The following is an 18,272-nucleotide window of genomic DNA, read 5'->3' on the forward strand; positions in this document are numbered from 1 at the left end:
AGTCAGGTCTCCATTCCACCACCTGTCTTCTGCTTTTACTTCTTTTTTTTTCCTTCTCTTCCTCTTTCCCTGTCCTATTTTCTTCTTTCGGATTATTTTTTTTAATGTTTTACATTTCATTTTAATTTATCTATTAACTTTTCCCTATCAATGTTTCGTATTGCCGCGGGGATTGATGTGCACCAGCTCTCCGCACTGTCTTTGGTCTGACAGGTATACGCGTCCATGTGAAAGGTATACAGAGATCCCGCCCGTGAGGCTGTGCCCCCGCCATCTCGGTGCTAAAGACACAGCATCTGCTACTCAACATGGATTATCAACTCCCCTAGGCAGCATTAGAATCTTTCTTTAAGCAATCATATATTTTTTTAATCAAGAAGAAGGAAGACCTTTTATATTTGCCCCAACATTTGGCATTTCTGGCGTCCTCCATTCTTTTGAGTTTCCATCTGGTGTAATAGCCCTTTAGCCTGAAGGACGTCACTCAGCATTTCTTGAAGGTCAGCTGGCAACAAATTCACTCAGTTTTATTTTTGTCAGAAAATGTCCGTATCTGTCCTCGTTCTGAAGGACGCGTTCTCTGCATAGAGAACTCTGGGAGGCACAGAGTCCCCAGGTCACCCTGCTCCCACCCACAGTCCTGGGACCTAGGCCATTCCCCTCATCCAGGAGGGTGGCGCCCGCTCCCTGTGGTCACCATGAGCTGGTGCCTTGGTCACCGTGGCCCCTATGGTGCACTCGGTGGCCAGGCGCTCGTGGACCATGTGCTTGGCCGCTCCTCACGTTCCCAGGATCCAGCTCACTGAACCGGGCACTAGAAGGCCCTCAGACGGAGCCGCTGGCTGAGGCCCCGCTGGCAAAAAGGCCAGGCCAGGCCCAGAATGGGGGTCAACTTCCATCCAGATGGGTCCCTGACCTGAGGGGAGTGGGGGTCACAGGTCAGAACTCCCCCCCAAGGAACTGAGAAGCCAGGCTGCCAGGCGGTGCACAAAGATGTGAGGGGGGGAGGGACAGGGGAAGGGGAGTGGAGGAGGGGAGATGCTGGGAGGGGAGGAGGAGGAGGGAGGAGGGAGAGGAGGAAGGGGGAGGAGCGAGGCCGGCTCTGGTGGGGGCTCCCCTGTTGGGTGGGTGTTTGTCAAGGACATGGGGCCCCTCCTTTTCGGGAGGAGAGCTAGTACAACAAGGTCATCCTTGGGGGGCTCAGCCGGTTTCTCAGGCCATGAGAGGGTTTCTCTCCTCTTGTAGGTTCTACCTCATCAGCGGAGGGGTGCCCTTCATCATCTGCGGGGTCACGGCCGCCACGAACATCAGGAACTATGGGACAGAGGATGAGGACGGGCCCTAGTGAGTATCTCCCCGTCAGTGGAGGACGCCCCAGCCCCCCCCCCCCCGCAAGCCCTGAGGCCCGGAGCACCGCGCTGTGGGGGGTGCCCAGCAGGACCACCGCCTGCCCCCCACATGTCCCCCCCGCCCGCCAGCAGACCCCTCCCGGACACTGAGGGCCACATCTCCGGGGCCAGCTCAGAGCGTGGACAGGTCAGGAGCAGCACCCGGCACTCGGGCCCTTCCGGTCGTGCCCCCAGAAGGTCGGCCCTGCTCCCTTGGGGCTCCGGCACTGGGTCTGAGGCCTTCCGGGACAGGGAGAGAAGGTGTCACCGAAGAGAGGTGGGCGCGGGCCCCACACAGCCCCGACTGCAGGCGGTCCGGGTGCCGGCAGGGTGGCGGGCACGGCCGAGTCTGCGTCCCTGCCGTGTGAGAGGCCTCGCGCTGCAGAGAAAGTCTCCCCGTGAGCTCTGGGAGGCAGGGACCGCGGGGCCGCCGGGCACTTGGCCCCAATGCCACGACTCACTGAGCCCTCTCCTCCCGCAGCTGCTGGATGGCCTGGGAGCCCAGCCTGGGCGCGTTCTACGGGCCGGCGGCCTTCATCGCGCTGGTCACCTGCGTGTACTTCCTGGGCACCTACGTCCAGCTGCGGCGCCACCCAGAGCGCAGGTACGAGCTCAGGCCGCGGGCGGAGGAGCAGCGGCGACTGGCAATGCGCGAGGCTGGCCACAGCCCCGGGGCTCCGCCCGGCACGCCGCCCGCCTGCGACGCCCTGGCCGCCTCGCTGCTGCAGAACGAGCACTCACTCAAGGCCCAGCTGCGGGCCGCCGCCTTCACGCTGTTCCTGTTCACGGCCACCTGGACCTTCGGGGCGCTGGCCGTGTCCCAGGGCCACTTCCTGGACATGATCTTCAGCTGCCTGTACGGCGCCTTCTGCGTGACGCTGGGGCTCTTCGTGCTCATCCACCACTGTGCCAAGAGAGACGACGTGTGGCAGTGCTGGTGGGCCTGCCGCCCCTCCCGCGGCATCGCCACGCTCGGCGCCCACCCCACGCTCGACACCAACGGGGACGCGCTGGGACCCGTGGCCTGCCGGCGGGACTCGCCGCATCCGGGCAAACCGCGGGGCTTTGGCGCCCCCCCCGCCGGCCACTGCAAAATGACCAACCTGCAGGCGGCCCGGGGCCACGTCAGCTGCCTGTCACCGGCCACGCCGTGCTGCGCCAAGATGCACGGTGAGCGGCCGACGGAGGACGCGGCCCACGTCCACATGCACGAGGAGGACCCCTTTGGGCACGACCCGCACCTGCACGGCTGCCTCCAGGGCAGAACTAAGCCCCCCTACTTCGGCCGCCACCTGGGGGCCGCAACGCAGGAGTGCGCCTACCACGTCCCGTCCAGCCCGGACGGCAGCCCCCGCAGCTCGCGCACGGACAGCGCCCCCAGCTCGCTGGAGGGCCCGGTGGGGGCACACGCGCTGGCCTGCTGCGCCCAGGGCGACCCCTTCCCCCTGGTCAGCCAGCCCGAGGGCAGCGACACGGCGCTCTACGGCTGCCCGCGGAGGCCAGCCAGGGCGGTGGCCCACGGCCCGGCCCACTTCGAGATGCTCCGGAGGACGCAGTCCCTGCCCTTCGGCGGGCCCGGCCAGAACGGGCTGCTCCAGGGAGACATGTGTGAAGTCCTGTCCTTCAGCGCGGACGGCACGGGCAACATCCGGACAGGGCCATGGAAGAACGAGACCACCGTGTAGCAGCCCCTGGCGGTCCCGCCACGTGAGGCCGGTGGGACGTCGCCCCCCACAACCCCCTTCTCTGCGAATGACCCACGCGGGAAGACGCCGTGGGTCACCTCCGCGTCCACCGGCCCTGAGGTCAGACAGGCCGTCCGTGTCTCAGTCACTGGCTTTCCGACCCCCGTGCCCAGTGTCCGGGCTGGCCCGGGAACAGAGCAGGGGTTCCATCAGGGGAATCACCCTCGGCGCCTGGCATGTGCCCCATCTGCCCCACCGGCCTGGTCACAGCAGAAGACGTACCACCCACGTCTTCCAGTGGCCGGTGTGTGTTTCGTCGAGCTTTGTTCCAAGACGCAGGTGGGCCTGCTACTGCCCGGTACAGGGTGCTCTGGACCTGGGCCGTCACCACCAGCCTCTCCGCCAGCCGCCGTCTGAGGCAGAAGGCCACGTCGGCGCCTCTGCTCAGCACCTGTCCTACCTGCGGCCCCCACAGGCCTGAGAGCGTCACGGACGCCGGGGCTTGTCACCACAATCCGGGAGCGTGTGGGAACCGGGGCGGGGGCGGGGGGGGCTGCCACTGTTCTCCAGGGCGCCGGCTGGGGCCTTCGAGGGGGCCCGCGCCTTCCGAAACGCCCCAGTGTCCTTCAGCAGACTTGACCGTCAAAGCCAGCCACTGTTGGGACCATACCCCGCCCCAACGAGGGCATTTGGGGCCATAAAGTTCCCTGCCCCGAAAAGAAGGGGCTGGCATTTCCGTGAGCACCTGGGCACAAGCCCAGACTCGGTTTTGGTGAGCCTTGTGTGCAGTAAGGGGCCCGTCCCCGGGCAAGGGAACATTCTGAGGAACACGTGTGTGAGACTGTGCACGGCCGTTCTGTGGCACACATACGCGCACATGTGCACACGCATGTACACGCATACCACACACCGTGCACACAGAGTTCACGTTGCCCAGACATCCGAGCACCGGGTCCCACTGCATAGCCGTCATCTCCGTGCCTCCTCCGTGTGCCCCGCTGTCTGGGCAGGGGTGCTTCACCAGGAGCAGGCCCTCCTAACGCACGCGGGGAGGCGAGGGGGCGTGTCGGGGGTCCCCAGGGCCGGCAACGCTCAGTATCTGAGCACAAGGAGCCTTGCTTCCCAGGATTCTTGCAAACCTGACAATGTCCTGGACCAGCCACAAACCCGCGTGTCCTCACAGGTCAACCAGATGGGCAACCAGATGACCGCCGGGCAGTTTCTGTCTCTGTCCAGCCTGCTCGCCTGCTTCCATAGCCGATAGGAGCCAGAGACCCGACGCTGTGCTGTGTACACGCTGTAGATGCAGAACCTCACACGAAATACAGTATTTTGCACTGTTTGCCTTTGTGAGGCTGGTTAATGGCACCCGCGTCTGTCTCTCATCCGCGAGGGGGCGGGCCCGCCTCAGTGCGTGGCTCCCGCGTCTGCACCGGGACCCAGCCGGGACCGGGGAGCCCAGACAGGCTGTTCTCCCTGGACACCCCGGTCCTCTGGAGGCACCCACCGTGGTCCTTTCTGCCCCCAGCAGCCCCAGCAGCTCCGCATTCAAACCAAAGAAATTCAACACTAAACATTAAACCTCGTGTGTTTCAGTATTGATTCGGCCTCCTGAGTCCACTTGGGACAGTGTTGTGACATATCCCATCCGCATGTAATGTTCTCAGAGCATAAATCCACAGCTCACCGCAGCACAGACACCCCACACGGAACACACTTCCAGAAGGATGCGGGACGGGAGGTCGGAACCAGATCCAACGTCTCTGGTCTCGTGGTATGTCACCTCCGTCCTTTGTGCGTGAGTGTGTATATGTATACGTGTGTGGGTTGTGAGAGTCGGGCGCGTGTTGTCTGTGTGTGCATTTGAGCGTGTGTGTGTGCACGTGTACATGTGTGCAGGTTGTGACAGTTGGGCGTGTGTTGTCTGTGTGTGCATTTGAGCATGTGCATGCGTCCACACGTACACGTGCGCGGGTTGTGAGAGTCGGGCGTGTGCTGTCTGTCCGTGCATTTGAGCGTGTGTGTGTGCACGTGTACACGTGTGCAGGTTGTGACAGTTGGGCGTGTGCTGTCTGTGTGTGCATTTGAGTATGTGCATGCGTCCACACGTACACGTGTGTGGGTTGTGAGAGTTGGGTGTGTGTTGTCTGAGCGTGCACGCGTGCACTTATGCACGTGCGTGTGTGAGAGACGTGTGCCTGCCCTTCCCAGAGAGCATGTGAGACACACAGCGATGCCACGTGGGGGTGCATCTCACTCCCCCGGGGTAGAGGGACACCAAGCTCTCCCCATCAGCAAAGCCTCTGGAAGCCAGACACGTCTGGACCGCATCCCTGCCGCGGTTCGAGCCGAGACAGATGGCGGCCAGGGCCAGGCTGTGCATCTGCCGCTGCTCTCCGGACAGCATCTGCTGCGGCCTCGGTCGGCTGCCCCCGCGGGACCCTGGGAGGCCCGGTTTGAGGCTCGGCCCTCCTCCGGGCATAGCTGGCGCTCCGGGCCTGGAGAGCACAGGCACAATGACAGACGAAAGGCACCCCCAGCCCTCTGACTCTCCCGAAAGGCCTGCTGAGCCACCTCTGGACGCCGGTCCCCTGGGGAGCCCCTGCCGGCTCTGTGGGGTGGGGGCTGGGTCAGGGATCCGGGCTCAGCAGCCCTGCCCCTCACCCCATTGCCCCATGCCCTGCCTGCCTGGCTGGGACTCTACAGGATGGTCAAGGGTAGCCCTGAGCCTCAGGGACCCACCTTGGGACAAGGATCAGCTCGAGGGTGTGAGCTCAGGCACCCAGGAGCAGCCTCTCGGGTGGGGGCCTCCCGAGAGGGGCCAGGCTTTGTGCTGGGCTGGGGCGGCCACCTGCCCCCCGCACTCAGGGCCCCAGACAGGCACGTAGGGGGCCGCACGCAGAGGTGGTGGCTCCAGCCCGGCCGTGTCCGCCCCACGTGCTGCCCGTGCCACGCCTGCCATCCTGCCACTCACCCTGAACCCGCAGGGGTTCCAGGGTGGGAGGGGGACAACGCGGGCCACGGCAACCAGACCCGCCCCTTCTGAGGATGGCACCACCTCCCGGGGCAGCTGGGCCCGCCCACCCGCACGTGACCCTCTCACCTCCTCACCAGGCTGTGTCGACCACCCAGAGGCTGCGGCAGAAGGTTTCATTACACGACTTATTATCCAACAGGCACTTGGGGTTAAAATTTTGCCCACTGGATCCAAGATCAAAGAACGTTCTGCCGCCCACAGGTCAGGGAGGAAGGACATCCAGGTCTGATGTGCAGGGGTGGGCATGCCCGGACGGTGGGGCAGGAGACAGGACCAGAGTCCCCAAGGACACGGGGCACAGTGCACAGGCACACACACACAAGCACATGTGTGCCCACTCGCTTATACACGTGCACACACGCTTACACACGCTTACACATGTGCACATGCACAGGCTAAAGGCTTGATCCCAGCCCATCTTCCCCCAGAAGCTGGTCCCACCGAGACCCCACCTCCCATCCCACGGGGCCAGCGGCCCTCCCTCCGGGGTCACTGGAGAAGGGAGCCCAGTTCCCTGCAGGGGTCCCCCAGGCACAGCCAGGCTCCTGCCCCCCATTCCTGCCCCAGGGGCTGGCCTAGGGCACCACCGCCCCACCTCGGAGCGCTATGGAGGCCGGATGGGGAGTGTGGCAGCCCCTCATGCCGCAGAGGGATGTGGTTAGAGCCAGGAAGAATTTCCCTCCAGAAGCCCTGGCTGCTGGGGAGCTGGTGTGAGTCCCAGTGGACCCCACTCAGCCGGGCTGGTCCCGGGACACAGAGCAGAGCAGACAGTCTAAGGGCTGACACCCCACAAGCTCCCACAGGTGGCATAAGCAGGCGGGGCGCGTCCACGTCGCCCCTTCAGGCTGTGCAGAACGCAGCCGCGTGCTGTGAGGTGGGCAATCAAGAGTAAGGAACAGACCAGGAGCAAAGCCCTGGGGTCCCCTGTGTGTGCAGGCGCCTGAGGGAGAGTGGTCCGAACGACACCGATGCCTCACAATTTCTACATGGGTCACCCCCAAACCGAACATGTCCCCACGTCAGTGGGCAGAGGCGACCTCAGGCCGTTCCAAGATCCCCAGGTCTCGGGAGCAGCTCGGAACGTCGCACAGCAACAGCCTTCGAGCCTTGGCCAGATTTGAGCCCACGGAGCAGACTGCACTTCCGTGCCCCGTGCACACCTGGAGCCGCCTCCTGGTGCCACCGTGGCTGCAGGGGGATTTGAGCCAGCACCGCAGACAGACAGGATGGTTTTGAACAGAAGTCGTGTGGATTCTGCAAACACAGGAACCCCCACCGGCACCTGGGTCGGAAGCACGACCTATGACACCCCACAAGAGGATTCCGCACCCGCAGGAGCACGGTGGCCTTGGGGGACCGCCCCCGGCAAGCCTGAGGGAGCGGGAAGGGGCCTGGCTCAGGGTTACTGCGGCAGGCGACGGGGCCGGGTGAGGGTCTCCACACGCAGGCGGGAGCTCGTGGGGCTTGAATCTCCCCCGGCACCCAAGTGGAAGCCCTTGCACAGGTGTGGGTCAGACCCCATCACACGGCACCGCCATGGCAGCCGCTCGGGGACGTCACGGACAGTGCTGAGGGCCACGCCAGCTTCAGGGGCACACCGTTGGTGTGGGCTGCTAAGAAGGAGTCCGGGACAAGCGCTCGCGTGGCCCAGGGGGAGAGGCCAGGCTCTGACATGGGGGGACGGCCAGGGGAGGACTCTGGGCCCCAGTGGATAGGTCTGAGCCCCGCACCAGGGGTCTGGAACAGCGGGAGGATGGTCAGTCTCTGTCCCCAGGCAGCTATGTCCTGGGGCTGGAGGGCCCCCACCGTGGGGCCGGGGACCCGGCAGTGCTAGGAGCAGAGCAGCACCTCCCCCCGCCCAGGTCGCAGTCTGGCCCCCCCACACCCCACCCACCCCTCCAGCACTGGCTTCTCCATTTGGCCTCAAGCAGGATGATGTGCAGAGGACAGAGCCAAACCTCGTGGGGCTGGTGGGACGGAACGCGCTCTCTGTACAGAACATCTGGGCTTCAGAAGCAGGTGCAGAGGCTAAGTGGCCAACTTCAATTTAGTCCAAATCTAACCAGATTGAAAATTACTCTAATAAGATCGATAAAAAATGAGTTTTAGGACGCCTGAGTGACTCAGACGGTTAAGCGTCTGACTTCGGCTCAGGTGATGATCTCACGGTTCATGGGATCGAACCCCACGTCAGGCTCTGTGCTGACAGCAGGGATCCTGCTTGAGATTCTCTCTCTCTCTCTCTCTCTCTCTCTCTCTCTCTTTCTCCCCCGCTCATGCTGTCTCTGTCTCTCAAAATAAATAAATAAACATTTTTTAAATACTTAAAAAAAACAAGTTTCTGCATAATGAGTAACTTGGTGGCCTTGATAATTTACCACAGGAGCCTGAACACACTCGGGGACTCTCGTGCTTGGAGGAGGCTTGCTGAGCCCAGAGCCACCCACTTGCTTGTTCCGCACGTCCCTGGACCTGGTGAGCCCGGTGAGGACAGTGCCCCGCATCCCACGGTGTCCTCTAGGGAGGGCCTCACCCTCTGCTCTGGCCTCCTGCTCCTAGTGTGCAGGTGTCCTTCCTGGCTGTCCAGTGGCACATCCCTCCCCACGCTATGTCTCCCTTGAGCCCATCCACTGCTCCCAGAGGACCCCCTGCCCCACTGGGCCAGCGGGACGGCTGTGCCCACTCCCGTGCTGGCCTCCTGATGTATCCACGCGCATTTTAAATACACACAGCCCAGGGTTTGTCAATTCTACTGCAGGGGAGGGCGAGGGTGGGTGTGGGAGAGGGCGGGGGGCAGGGGCCACACTTGGGCCTTGCTGCGTTACGACATCAGCTGCTGGTGGGAGAAATGGACCAAAGACGGACATGAAAGGCTCACTGTGGGCCAGAGTGGGGAGGTACCTGGGGCCACCCTGAGAAGATGTGCTGGGCCCCTGGCAGAAGGGGTCACCAGTGAAAGTGAATGAAGAAAAGTTTGTGGCCGTGTTATGTCTCCTGGGCCTCAGATGTGCGGGGGCGCCCTGCTGCTGGACCCTGGCGGGGGGGGGGGGGGGGGGAGAAGGGGCACAACAGCCATCCTCCCTCCCGAATGCTGGGGCCCCTGGGCCTTCCAGCCTTTTCCATCTGGTTCCACACGCCGCATTTGGTAATGGGCCATCCACCTTACGCGCCTTCGCAGCTGGCACACAGGTCAGAGCCGTCATTAAGGGGATCAGGAGAGAGGAGGCGGGCAGACCAGAGAAACCGGGACCCTGGGCATTAGCCAGCTCCTTGCGCCTCCTGCCTGGGGGAGCTGGGCCTGAACCACTTAGCTCAGGCTCTGATGAAGGAGGGAAGGGAGGGGAGGGGAGGAGGGGGCCAGCTCAGGCCAGGCTGCAGCTGGGGGCTCTCACGGGAAGAAGCGGGCCCTGGAGTCAGCCCAAAGCCCTCCAGGAAGGAGGAATGAAACATTCCAGACCAAGGGATGAGTCCAGACCTGGGGGTGGGGGAGGGCAGGGTGGGCCTGGGTGCTCCACCCTTCCTCTTCACTCTTCCAGCCTCCCTACTGTGTTCAGACAGGGATTAGGCTCAGGTCCCGCTGCTGGCCAAAGACAGAGCCAGGACCTGTGAGCCGGGGCCTGCCAGAGCCCAAATGCAGCACGGAACCCGGTGGCCCCCTGGCTCCTCCGCCGCTAAAGCATGGCCTGGGGGGGGGGGGGTCCGTCGGGACCACTACAGACCCTGCACACCCCAGGTGCCAGCCCAGGCTGAATGGTGGCCACGGCTAGGCATCCGAGAGCCCCAGGGCCTGGTCCACTCCCGTAAGGTCCAGCTCCCCGGCAGCGAGCTCAGGCCAGGATCCGGACAGGAGGCAGACCCTCACTGGGCCAGGTACAGAGGCAGGAGCCCCTGGCCGCACTCCACCGCTATCCTGGGGACCAGGGTCCACGTGGGACCCCACAAGCTGTGCAACAAGAAGCCTCTGCAGACACACAGCAGGACAGTCTGAGGTCGCAAGGTGTGGGGTCACGAGCCCAGGGTGACCAGGGTGACCCAAAGGCCCGTCCCGGATGAGGGTCCCTAGCAGGAGACCCCAGCGCCACCAACCCCGGGCCCTGTAGACCCTGCTGGACCTCCCGGGGAGGGCCAAGCCGCTTGTCCTTCCACAGAAGGGTGTGTCCCGCACAATGCAAGTGGGCTACACAGTAGGTGCTCAAGAAATGCTTGTGGAGTTGAAGTAAGTGGACACCAAACACGGGGCTGTGGCCAATGGCTGCAAAGAGCACCAGGGGAGCGGAGTCCCCTTGGGGCAAGGTCTTGACCAGGTCCTGGACCTGGGGCTGCCCCGTAGATAGCTGTGGAGCACATGCCCCTCCCTGGCAACAGTGGGGGCTCCTGACAAAGCGAAATCATTGAATGACATTTACATTCAGGGTGGACTGCGGCGGGGTCTTGCGGGGGAGGCAAGAGGTGAGGCTCCCCCCCAGGACGGCATGGGCAGACGGGAATCTAGGGAGCGGGGCAGGTCTGACGGAGGTTCTCTCCTCGGCCAAACCTTCCCCGGGCCCATCCGGTTGCAGCAAGAACACCGCCCTCCAAACCTGGCCACCCTGGGCCGCCCTCAGCAGGAATCCTGGGAGGTGGGTGTGGCCAGAGCCCCCAGACCCAGGGTCTCCTCCCGGTGATTTCCCCCCGCCAACCTTCCTTGGCCGTCACCCCCTGTGTCGGTGGTGCCTTTGGAATAGAGCCCAGCCTTCCCCACTCAGTCGCCCTGAAGACAGGCGCCCACACTGCCGCGGCCTCTGTCCTGCTCTGCTCTCTCTGCCAGGGTTGGGGACGGATGGCCACTGAAAGGAAGAGTCAGGGGGAGCGGTTTCTGGCTGAAGTGACCGAATAGGGTCCCTGTGAGAGGCTGCCGGGTGATGGCACATCACGGCAAAGGAGGAGGGGCCCAACCCGCGGCCGGCGTTCTGGCCAGACTAGCTGGCAGGATTCTCACTAAGAGGGGATGGTTTGGGGGCGCCCGGGGGCACCGTAAGTTGAGCATTGGACTCCTGATTTTGGCTCAGGTCGTGATCCCAGGGTCGTGGGATCACGCCCCAAGTCGGGCTCCTCACTGAGAGTGGAGCCTGCTTGGGATTCTCTCTCTTTCTCTGTCTACCCCTCCCCCACTAGCACTTTCTCTCTCTCTAAAAAAAGATACACATATATATGAAAAATCTAAGTTGATGCACAACAGCCCTTTTGAGCCGCCTCCAAATCTTAAAAAAAAGACAGGACAGAGTTGCTGCTGCCCTCCCCCAGCTCAGGTTCCGTGCAGCACCCGGGTGCTGCTGGGGGTGCTGGCCTGGAGCGCCCCCCAGGGCAGCGTGACCCACCTGGGTCCGAGGAACAAGGTCAGCGAAAAGTGAGCGAACCAGGTAAGAACAAGAAACCACCTGCAGACACGGCCACACCCAGCTCGCCTCTTAAGCTGCACACAGGCCCCCAGGACCCCCGCACTGGAAACTAGACCACAGGGAAGGCAGAAGCTTGAGGAGAGGCCACGGGTCTCCCCCCCGTCCCTGTCCCATCGCTGGGACCCGAGGCCCAGGAGGCCGAGGGCCCCAGCAGGACGCGCCACACTCAAGAGTTTACAAAGTGCTGGCGGCTGTCCCTGCCACACCCCACGTCTCACGGCCTGAGCTGGGGCTGCGGCGAGGGAGGCACTGGGGGGAGGTGGCCCGCCAAGAGTCTGCGGCCCCTCCAGCCTTCCCTGGGTCCCTGGGACCCTGTCAGCAGCAGGAGACACACTGAAGTCACAGCAGGCGTCGGCCCGACCACCCGGACCCGCTCTCCCCCCGCCCCCACGACCTCCACAGCAACCAACTCAGTGTCGGGAGTCAGCCAGTGACGGCCGCCTCTCTGCCCGGGTCTTTCCCCCACCCAACTCAGGAGCGGTGAGTGGGGAAGGCCGAGGACCGCGTCCCAGCCTCCAGCAGGGCGCCTGAGCCCCCTTTCCTCTGGGGACTCTCCCACTCCCTGCCTGCCTTGGGGTCTCTGCCCAAGACGAGAGTCGCGGGACCCCCGCGCGGTGCGCTCGCCGTATCAGCCCCTGCCGTTCTCATCCGGGGGAGCACGCGCCCTTTGCCAAGTATATTCGGAAGCCCCGGGCCACGTGCCTTTCACGTGCCACTCGTCAAATGCTGACGTCGGCCCCGTGAACAGGCTCGGAGAGGTCAAGTGACCTGCCCGGGACCACACGGTCAGGGCGCGGCAGCCTGGCTCTGCCGGAACATCCGTGAGCCACGTGCCCTGCCGGCAAAGCCCTCCGGCCGCTCCGAGGAAGCAGCTCCGAGGCCAGCACTCACCCCGGGCCCAGCCAGCCTCCGCCTCCGCCCCGTACCTGCGGGAAGGAGGGACGGAGCTTCACCTGCTGCGCAGGCCTCTCTCCTCTGTCTGCGTCCGTTCCCACACGACGCCCCTCCTCACAGCGCGCTCTGTCGGGGCCCCAGCGACCACCAGGGCCGACAGCACGGGGGTGGGCAGAGCAATGTGGAGGGACAGCGTCCCGGACGAGGGCAGTGGCCTCAGTCACGTCCTGAAGGTAAACCCTCTTGCACGACGACGTGCACACTGAGCTCAGGAAGCTGAAGGCAGCAGGGTTAGTTCCCTCACTTCCCGCAGATGCACCAGAAACAGAGGCAAGTGACTATGAACACCTGGGGAGACGGCATTCTGGAATGTTCATAAACACGTGGAATTCGTTCCAGAGCTGCGTGGAACCATCCTGAACAGAGAACGTCAGCCTGAGGCCCCGGGAGGCCACGAAGGGATCTCTCCCTGGAAGAGACGAATCGGGAAACGGAGGTGGTGCCTGCCTCATGGCCAACAGCCCTCAGACGAAGGTGGGGGAACCCACCGGTGTTTCGGGGTAAATGATAAGACGGAAGTCCCGGCACAGAAGGAAAAGCCCATTCACAAACCTGCCCGTGAGAAACACTGAGCGTTTGGGGGGCGAAGGGGACCCCTGAGAAGGCCACTGAGCTCGGCCTCGGCCCCAGGGCTCTGTGGAAAAGTCGCCAAAGCCGTGGCCTGAGAAGCTTTGGGAAAGCCGGAGAGCACAGGTCACGGGACGTCCACGAAAGGAACACACTTGCATGCAGTTCGGGGCAAAGAGGAGAGGGAGACCCCAATATGGCAGGAACGGGTGTGCCTTACCCGAGGGTCCGGGGCCCCGGGGCGTGGCTCCCTGCCGGAGGCCGTGTTCATCGGGATCTGAGTCTCAGATCTTTTCCTCTTTTTCTGAGAAACGTTTCCCAGTGAAGTGAGTGAAATGGAGTATTTCGTTATTTTTCAAGAGACATAAACATCCATCCGGGAAAGATGTAGCATTTTAGCATTTCATCGATAGGGACCCACAGCGTAAAATCAGTTTTGCTCTCCATGCAGGAGGGAATACCATAGCCAGAAAGCTCTTGGCGATTTCTCCTTTAAACTGGCTTTAGTTGAATTTAGTCTGGAATTTGGTTTTTAAAGACCAATGTTTGTTTGTAACGGGTTAGGGTTAGTGTACTGGCCAGAGAAGCCTCAAGTGGGCCCGGGGGCCCTGGAGAGAGCGAGCTAACTTTATGTTACACAACGGCCACCGCCTTCCTCTGGCTGCAGACTGACCCACAAAAAGCCCTATTTGAAATTCGGTTCCACGAATAGAAACAAGGAAAAGAAGTGCCAGTTCCCAGGCCCAGGGCTTCCTCTGCCTACAGACCCAACCCCCAGCCACGGAGAAGGGCTAAGCCTCGCAGGGACCCTCCAAACGCACCCCAAAGCCCACACCGAGTCACTGATGGCTTTTTAATTACAGAGAATCCTGGGCAGCTGAGGGAGGGGAGAGGTGCCAACAATAACAGTGGGGGGGGCGTGGAGAGGAGGCATCTGGTGCCCCCAACCCACAGCGGGCAATCCCGCCCCCCCACCACCACCTGCTGGCGCTGAGATGTCAGAGTCAGAGCCGCCCACGCCTGCATTTGTCCTTGGCAGAAATCACTCATGAGCGGCATGCGGTGAAAACACAAGCTACCACGCCGCAGTGGGTTTGTCATTAAACCTGCAGTTAGCACAGTGGCCGCCCCGCCCGGGAAGCAGCCGGGCGCTCTGGAGCCCGGAGGAGGGGCGCTGGCGCCCGGGAGCTCCACTCAACACCTGGGCCACCAGGTGCACCGGCCCACGCCGAACAGGGCGATCCCCCCCGACCCCCGGGCGACACCACATCTGTCCCTTCACTGCACGCAGCAGGACACTCGCTGGCCGGGGTCCTCCAGCCCGGGAAGGCTGTGCCACACGTGACCGTAGCCCAGGAGAGGCTGCTCTCTGAGGCTCTCCCGGCCGCAGCAATGGAAACGCAGACACACGCGGCCAGCTCAGGGGGCAAGGAGGGCCGCATGTGCCCAGAGCGGCACGGGGACCTGCCACGAGCCGTGTGCCCGCCCGACACCGCACTCCAAGTGGCAGACACGCTGCTCTCGGCCCCAGCGGAGCTCTGAGTGCAGTAATCAGGCTCCCAGGGGCGAAAACAGCTTCTTCTTGGTCCCGGGGCCAGCTCTGAGGACAGGGTTGCGGGTGGAACTGTGTTCCCAAAAATGACATGTTGAGGTCCTAGCTCCAGGTACCTGTGTGACCTTATTTGGAAATCAGTGCTTTGTGGATATAATCCAACATGACTGGTGTCCTTATGGAAAAAGGGACAGCCACGATAATAGTCACAGAGTGACAACCACAGGGTGACAGCCACAGAGTGATAGCCACACAGTGACAGCCAGAGTGACAGCCACAGAGTGACAACCACAGAGTGACAGCCACAGAATAATAGCCACAAAGCGGCAGCCACAGGCTGACAGCCACAGTGGCAGCCACAGAGTGTTAAGAGGGCTCAGGCCCCTCCAACAGGAGCCATGTCAGTGGCCCGCCACCCTTGGGTGTCTGCCTGCAGCCCCAGGAGAAACATGGTCGTTTACTTTTCCAAAAGACTCCATACTGTAAAATGAACCCTATGGTCACGGGAAACAAAAGAAAATTTAAATGTTTTTGTTTCTTGAATATTTGTGGTGTTTTTAAGTCTATTTATTTATTCTGAGAGAGAGGGAGAGAGAATCCCGAGCAGGCTCCACAGTCAGCGCAGAGCCCAATGCAGGGCTTGAATCCCATGAACTGTGCGATCATGACCTGGACGGAAATCAAGAGTCAGATGCTTAACTGACTGAGCCACCCAGGCGCCCCAGTTTATTGAATATTTGGTTTATGAAACACTACATGCGTTTTTGTTGCAAAGATGTGTAATCGGGGTCTACAGACACTATGAAGCATGAAAAGATATCACAGGAGGATACAATTCTGGCCACAGTTTGATGTCTGTAATTTAAGGGAAAATACTATGATGAAGATTTTGGACTGGTAAAGAACGCGTTTATGTGATTTCTTAAGTGACTGACATGTGGTATCGACACCTGGCTGGCACCGTCGATGGAGCATGCGACTCTTGATCTGAGGGTCGTGAGTTCAAGCCCCATATTGGGCATAGAACCTACTTAAAAATAAAAGTGTAAAAAAGCAAAACCATTTTGGTATTTAGCTTCTTGGGTACATTCACAAGAGTAACAGCTTTATTTCAAAATATCAATATTTACCACACCAGAAATTACATTCTTTGCATTATTTACATTTGTGATTTCTTTAACAATTTAAATGTTGACTTTGAAATGTTCAAACAGTTTGACAGCTTTTCAGAATTCATTTAAGGAAAGTGAGAGCCAGGACCCAGAAGAGCCCACTCCGCTCACCTCAGCACACAGCCTGGCCATGCTGAGTGCCGACTGAGCACCCCAAGACCCAAGCGAGCCCCCATCCGAAGGAGACGCCCAGCTCAGAAGGACAAGGCAGAGTCCTGCCAGTGTCTGTGTAGGACAAGGGCCCAGCAGTCAGCACGGAGCTTTGCAGGAAACAGCGTCCATCAGGGATGTCCTGACCTGACATTGACCAGGAGGGAGGTCCATGGAGGGTGGAGGGCAGAGGCCAGAGGCAGGGAGGGCAGCTCAGGCCAGGATCTGCAGGGGGGGTGGAGGAGGGGGGGGGAGTCTTGTGGGAAAGTGAGGTGGGGCAGAGAGTGAGTAGAGAGGTCAGGGAAGGCCACTGAGAAGGCTGGGGCACCACCACGTCATGGCCTCGGACCTCTGACATCACCCCAGAGGCCTCAGGAAGAAGGCTGGGCATGGGCTGGGCACACTGGGGTGGTGGCAGGGGCAGGCATGGAGGCCAAAACTGAGAGGCTATTCCAGTGGTCTGTTCGCCAGGGCTCTTGGCCCTGAGTTTGGAACTCTTTTCGAGTGGACATCCAGGGGCCACCGGGATGTCCTCACACCCAAGTGTGTTGCTCTGGGGTCAAGAATCATGCCTCATCCAACATTAACGGAGCATCTATTGTGTCTAAGGCACCAAAACACAGAGCCAACACCAAATCCTTCCTTGGACCAAAGCTGGCCACAAAAGCCGGCTCTATGCAAACACTCGGACTAAGCAAGCTTCCAGCGGGGGTGACATCACTCACTGAACAAGACCAATGACGACAAACTTTTAAACGAAGGAAGGATAGCAGTGTGGCCTCAGCCCCACGGGGTCTCCCCCCCCCCCCCCCGCCCCCCTCGGCTCCTCCCCTCAGCTGCTCCCCAGCCCCTCCCCCGCCCCTCCCCCCCAGCCCCAGCTCCTGCCCCCTCCTCTCCCCTCGGCTCCTCCCCCCGCCCCTCCCCCTCAGCGCCTCCCACCCCGCCCTGCCACTCCCCCTCAGCTCCTCCCCTGACCTCCCCGCGGCCCCTCGACCCCGCGCACCCTGGTCCGTCTCCTCCGAGCAGCCGTCTGACCAAGGAGCCGGGAAGTGTCCACTAGGCGCCTTCAGGCTGCAACAGCCAAAGCTGAGTGAGCCGCATCAAAGCCTGTCCGTCACCCAAACTGCACGCACCTCTTGCTCAAGTAGACCGTGTGTCCTCAGACTCAAGACCGCTCCCCAGCTGTGGGATTATCTTTACCCTCCCAATCGGCGCCTCAGTCCCCACCCCTGACCCCTGGCCCAGGGGCGCAGCCACCGCGGAGCCAGGTGACAGAGCCCACACGCACCCCCGTGAGGTCCCTGCAGCCCGTGGGGGCGCACGGGGCACCTGCGCTGGGCGGCGGGTGAAGGGCATCTCCAGCCCTCGGCAAGGGAAAGCGCGGCCAGGGGGAGCCCGCGGGCAGGGGGCTCAGCTCTGTGGACTCGGAGCCTGGAGCGGCCCGCCTGCCACCCTCTGCCTCCTTCTGAGGCCTGGGTGCTGCCAGCTGGCCCCCACCGCACAGCTGCCAGCTGGCTTCTGCAGCTCCAGCCACGGCCACCCACCCCACCCTGGCTGCTGCCCTGAGCTTCCCAGAACCCCCAGAAGTGGGGAGCGGCACCCACAAGTCTGCTTGACTTGGGTGGCTTCAAGGATCAGCATTTTGCCGCGGGTGAGGCCGGCCAGCACCCACCTGGCTGCCAGCCTGAGGCCTATTTCTTTGGTGACTCGGATGGCCCTCGCATGCTTGGGTGTCACGTGCCAGGGCCCAGGGTCACAGTGACCTGACCTGGGCACAGAATGCTGGGAATCCGTGCCCCAGTGCTTGCTCGGACTTGGCAGGCCTTGCCACAACACCTGCCTCGTTCACGCGAGAATTTGGGGAGCACCCGCCGGTGCACCTGGCGGGGGGGGGGGGGGGGGGGGGGGGGGGGGGGGTTTGCTGGCTACATGTGCACATGTGGAAACCCACAAGCCTGGCCAGTAGCACCTGCTCTCCTACCAGGGCTCTGGCCCAGAGCTCTGCTGGGAGCCCGGCGAGGACGACGTCCACCAGGGTGGTGAGACTGCCACCCACCCTCCCGTGGAAAAGGTGGTAGGGGGTGCTGTCTGGCCCTTTGCCGGCCTGTTTGCCAACCACAGGCCCCAGGTTGGGGCAAGGCTCACCCCGGTGCTGTGCAAAGTCCAGCCACTGGACCACAAATGGGGCGACGGAGGGGTTAATCAGGAGGCAGCAGGACCGCCAAATTGTGGGGAGGGGCTGTGTGGCGTCTCCTACGCCCCCAGGCTGGCTGGTAAGGTGTGGATGAAGCTGTAATCCTGCCTCCGCACAAGCATCCGGGAGACCCTC

At 62.1% G+C, this 18,272-nt stretch overlaps 1 protein-coding gene across 1 annotated transcript in view; it reads left to right on the forward strand.

Annotated features, from left to right (window-relative positions):
- ADGRA1 (adhesion G protein-coupled receptor A1) overlaps positions 1-4,613 on the forward strand; it is a 34,034-nt gene extending 29,421 nt beyond the window's left edge. Inside the window, exons 6-7 of the mRNA XM_042960997.1 lie at positions 1,246-1,344; positions 1,870-4,613. Of these exons, the coding sequence (XP_042816931.1) occupies positions 1,246-1,344; positions 1,870-3,073 (1,303 nt within the window). The 3' untranslated portion in view covers positions 3,074-4,613. The remainder of the gene's footprint in view (positions 1-1,245; positions 1,345-1,869) is intronic.
- Positions 4,614-18,272: the final 13,659 nt, after the last annotated feature.

This window comes from Panthera tigris, chromosome D2 (assembly GCF_018350195.1).
Source record: "Panthera tigris isolate Pti1 chromosome D2, P.tigris_Pti1_mat1.1, whole genome shotgun sequence".
NCBI classification, from domain to species: domain Eukaryota; kingdom Metazoa; phylum Chordata; class Mammalia; order Carnivora; family Felidae; genus Panthera; species Panthera tigris.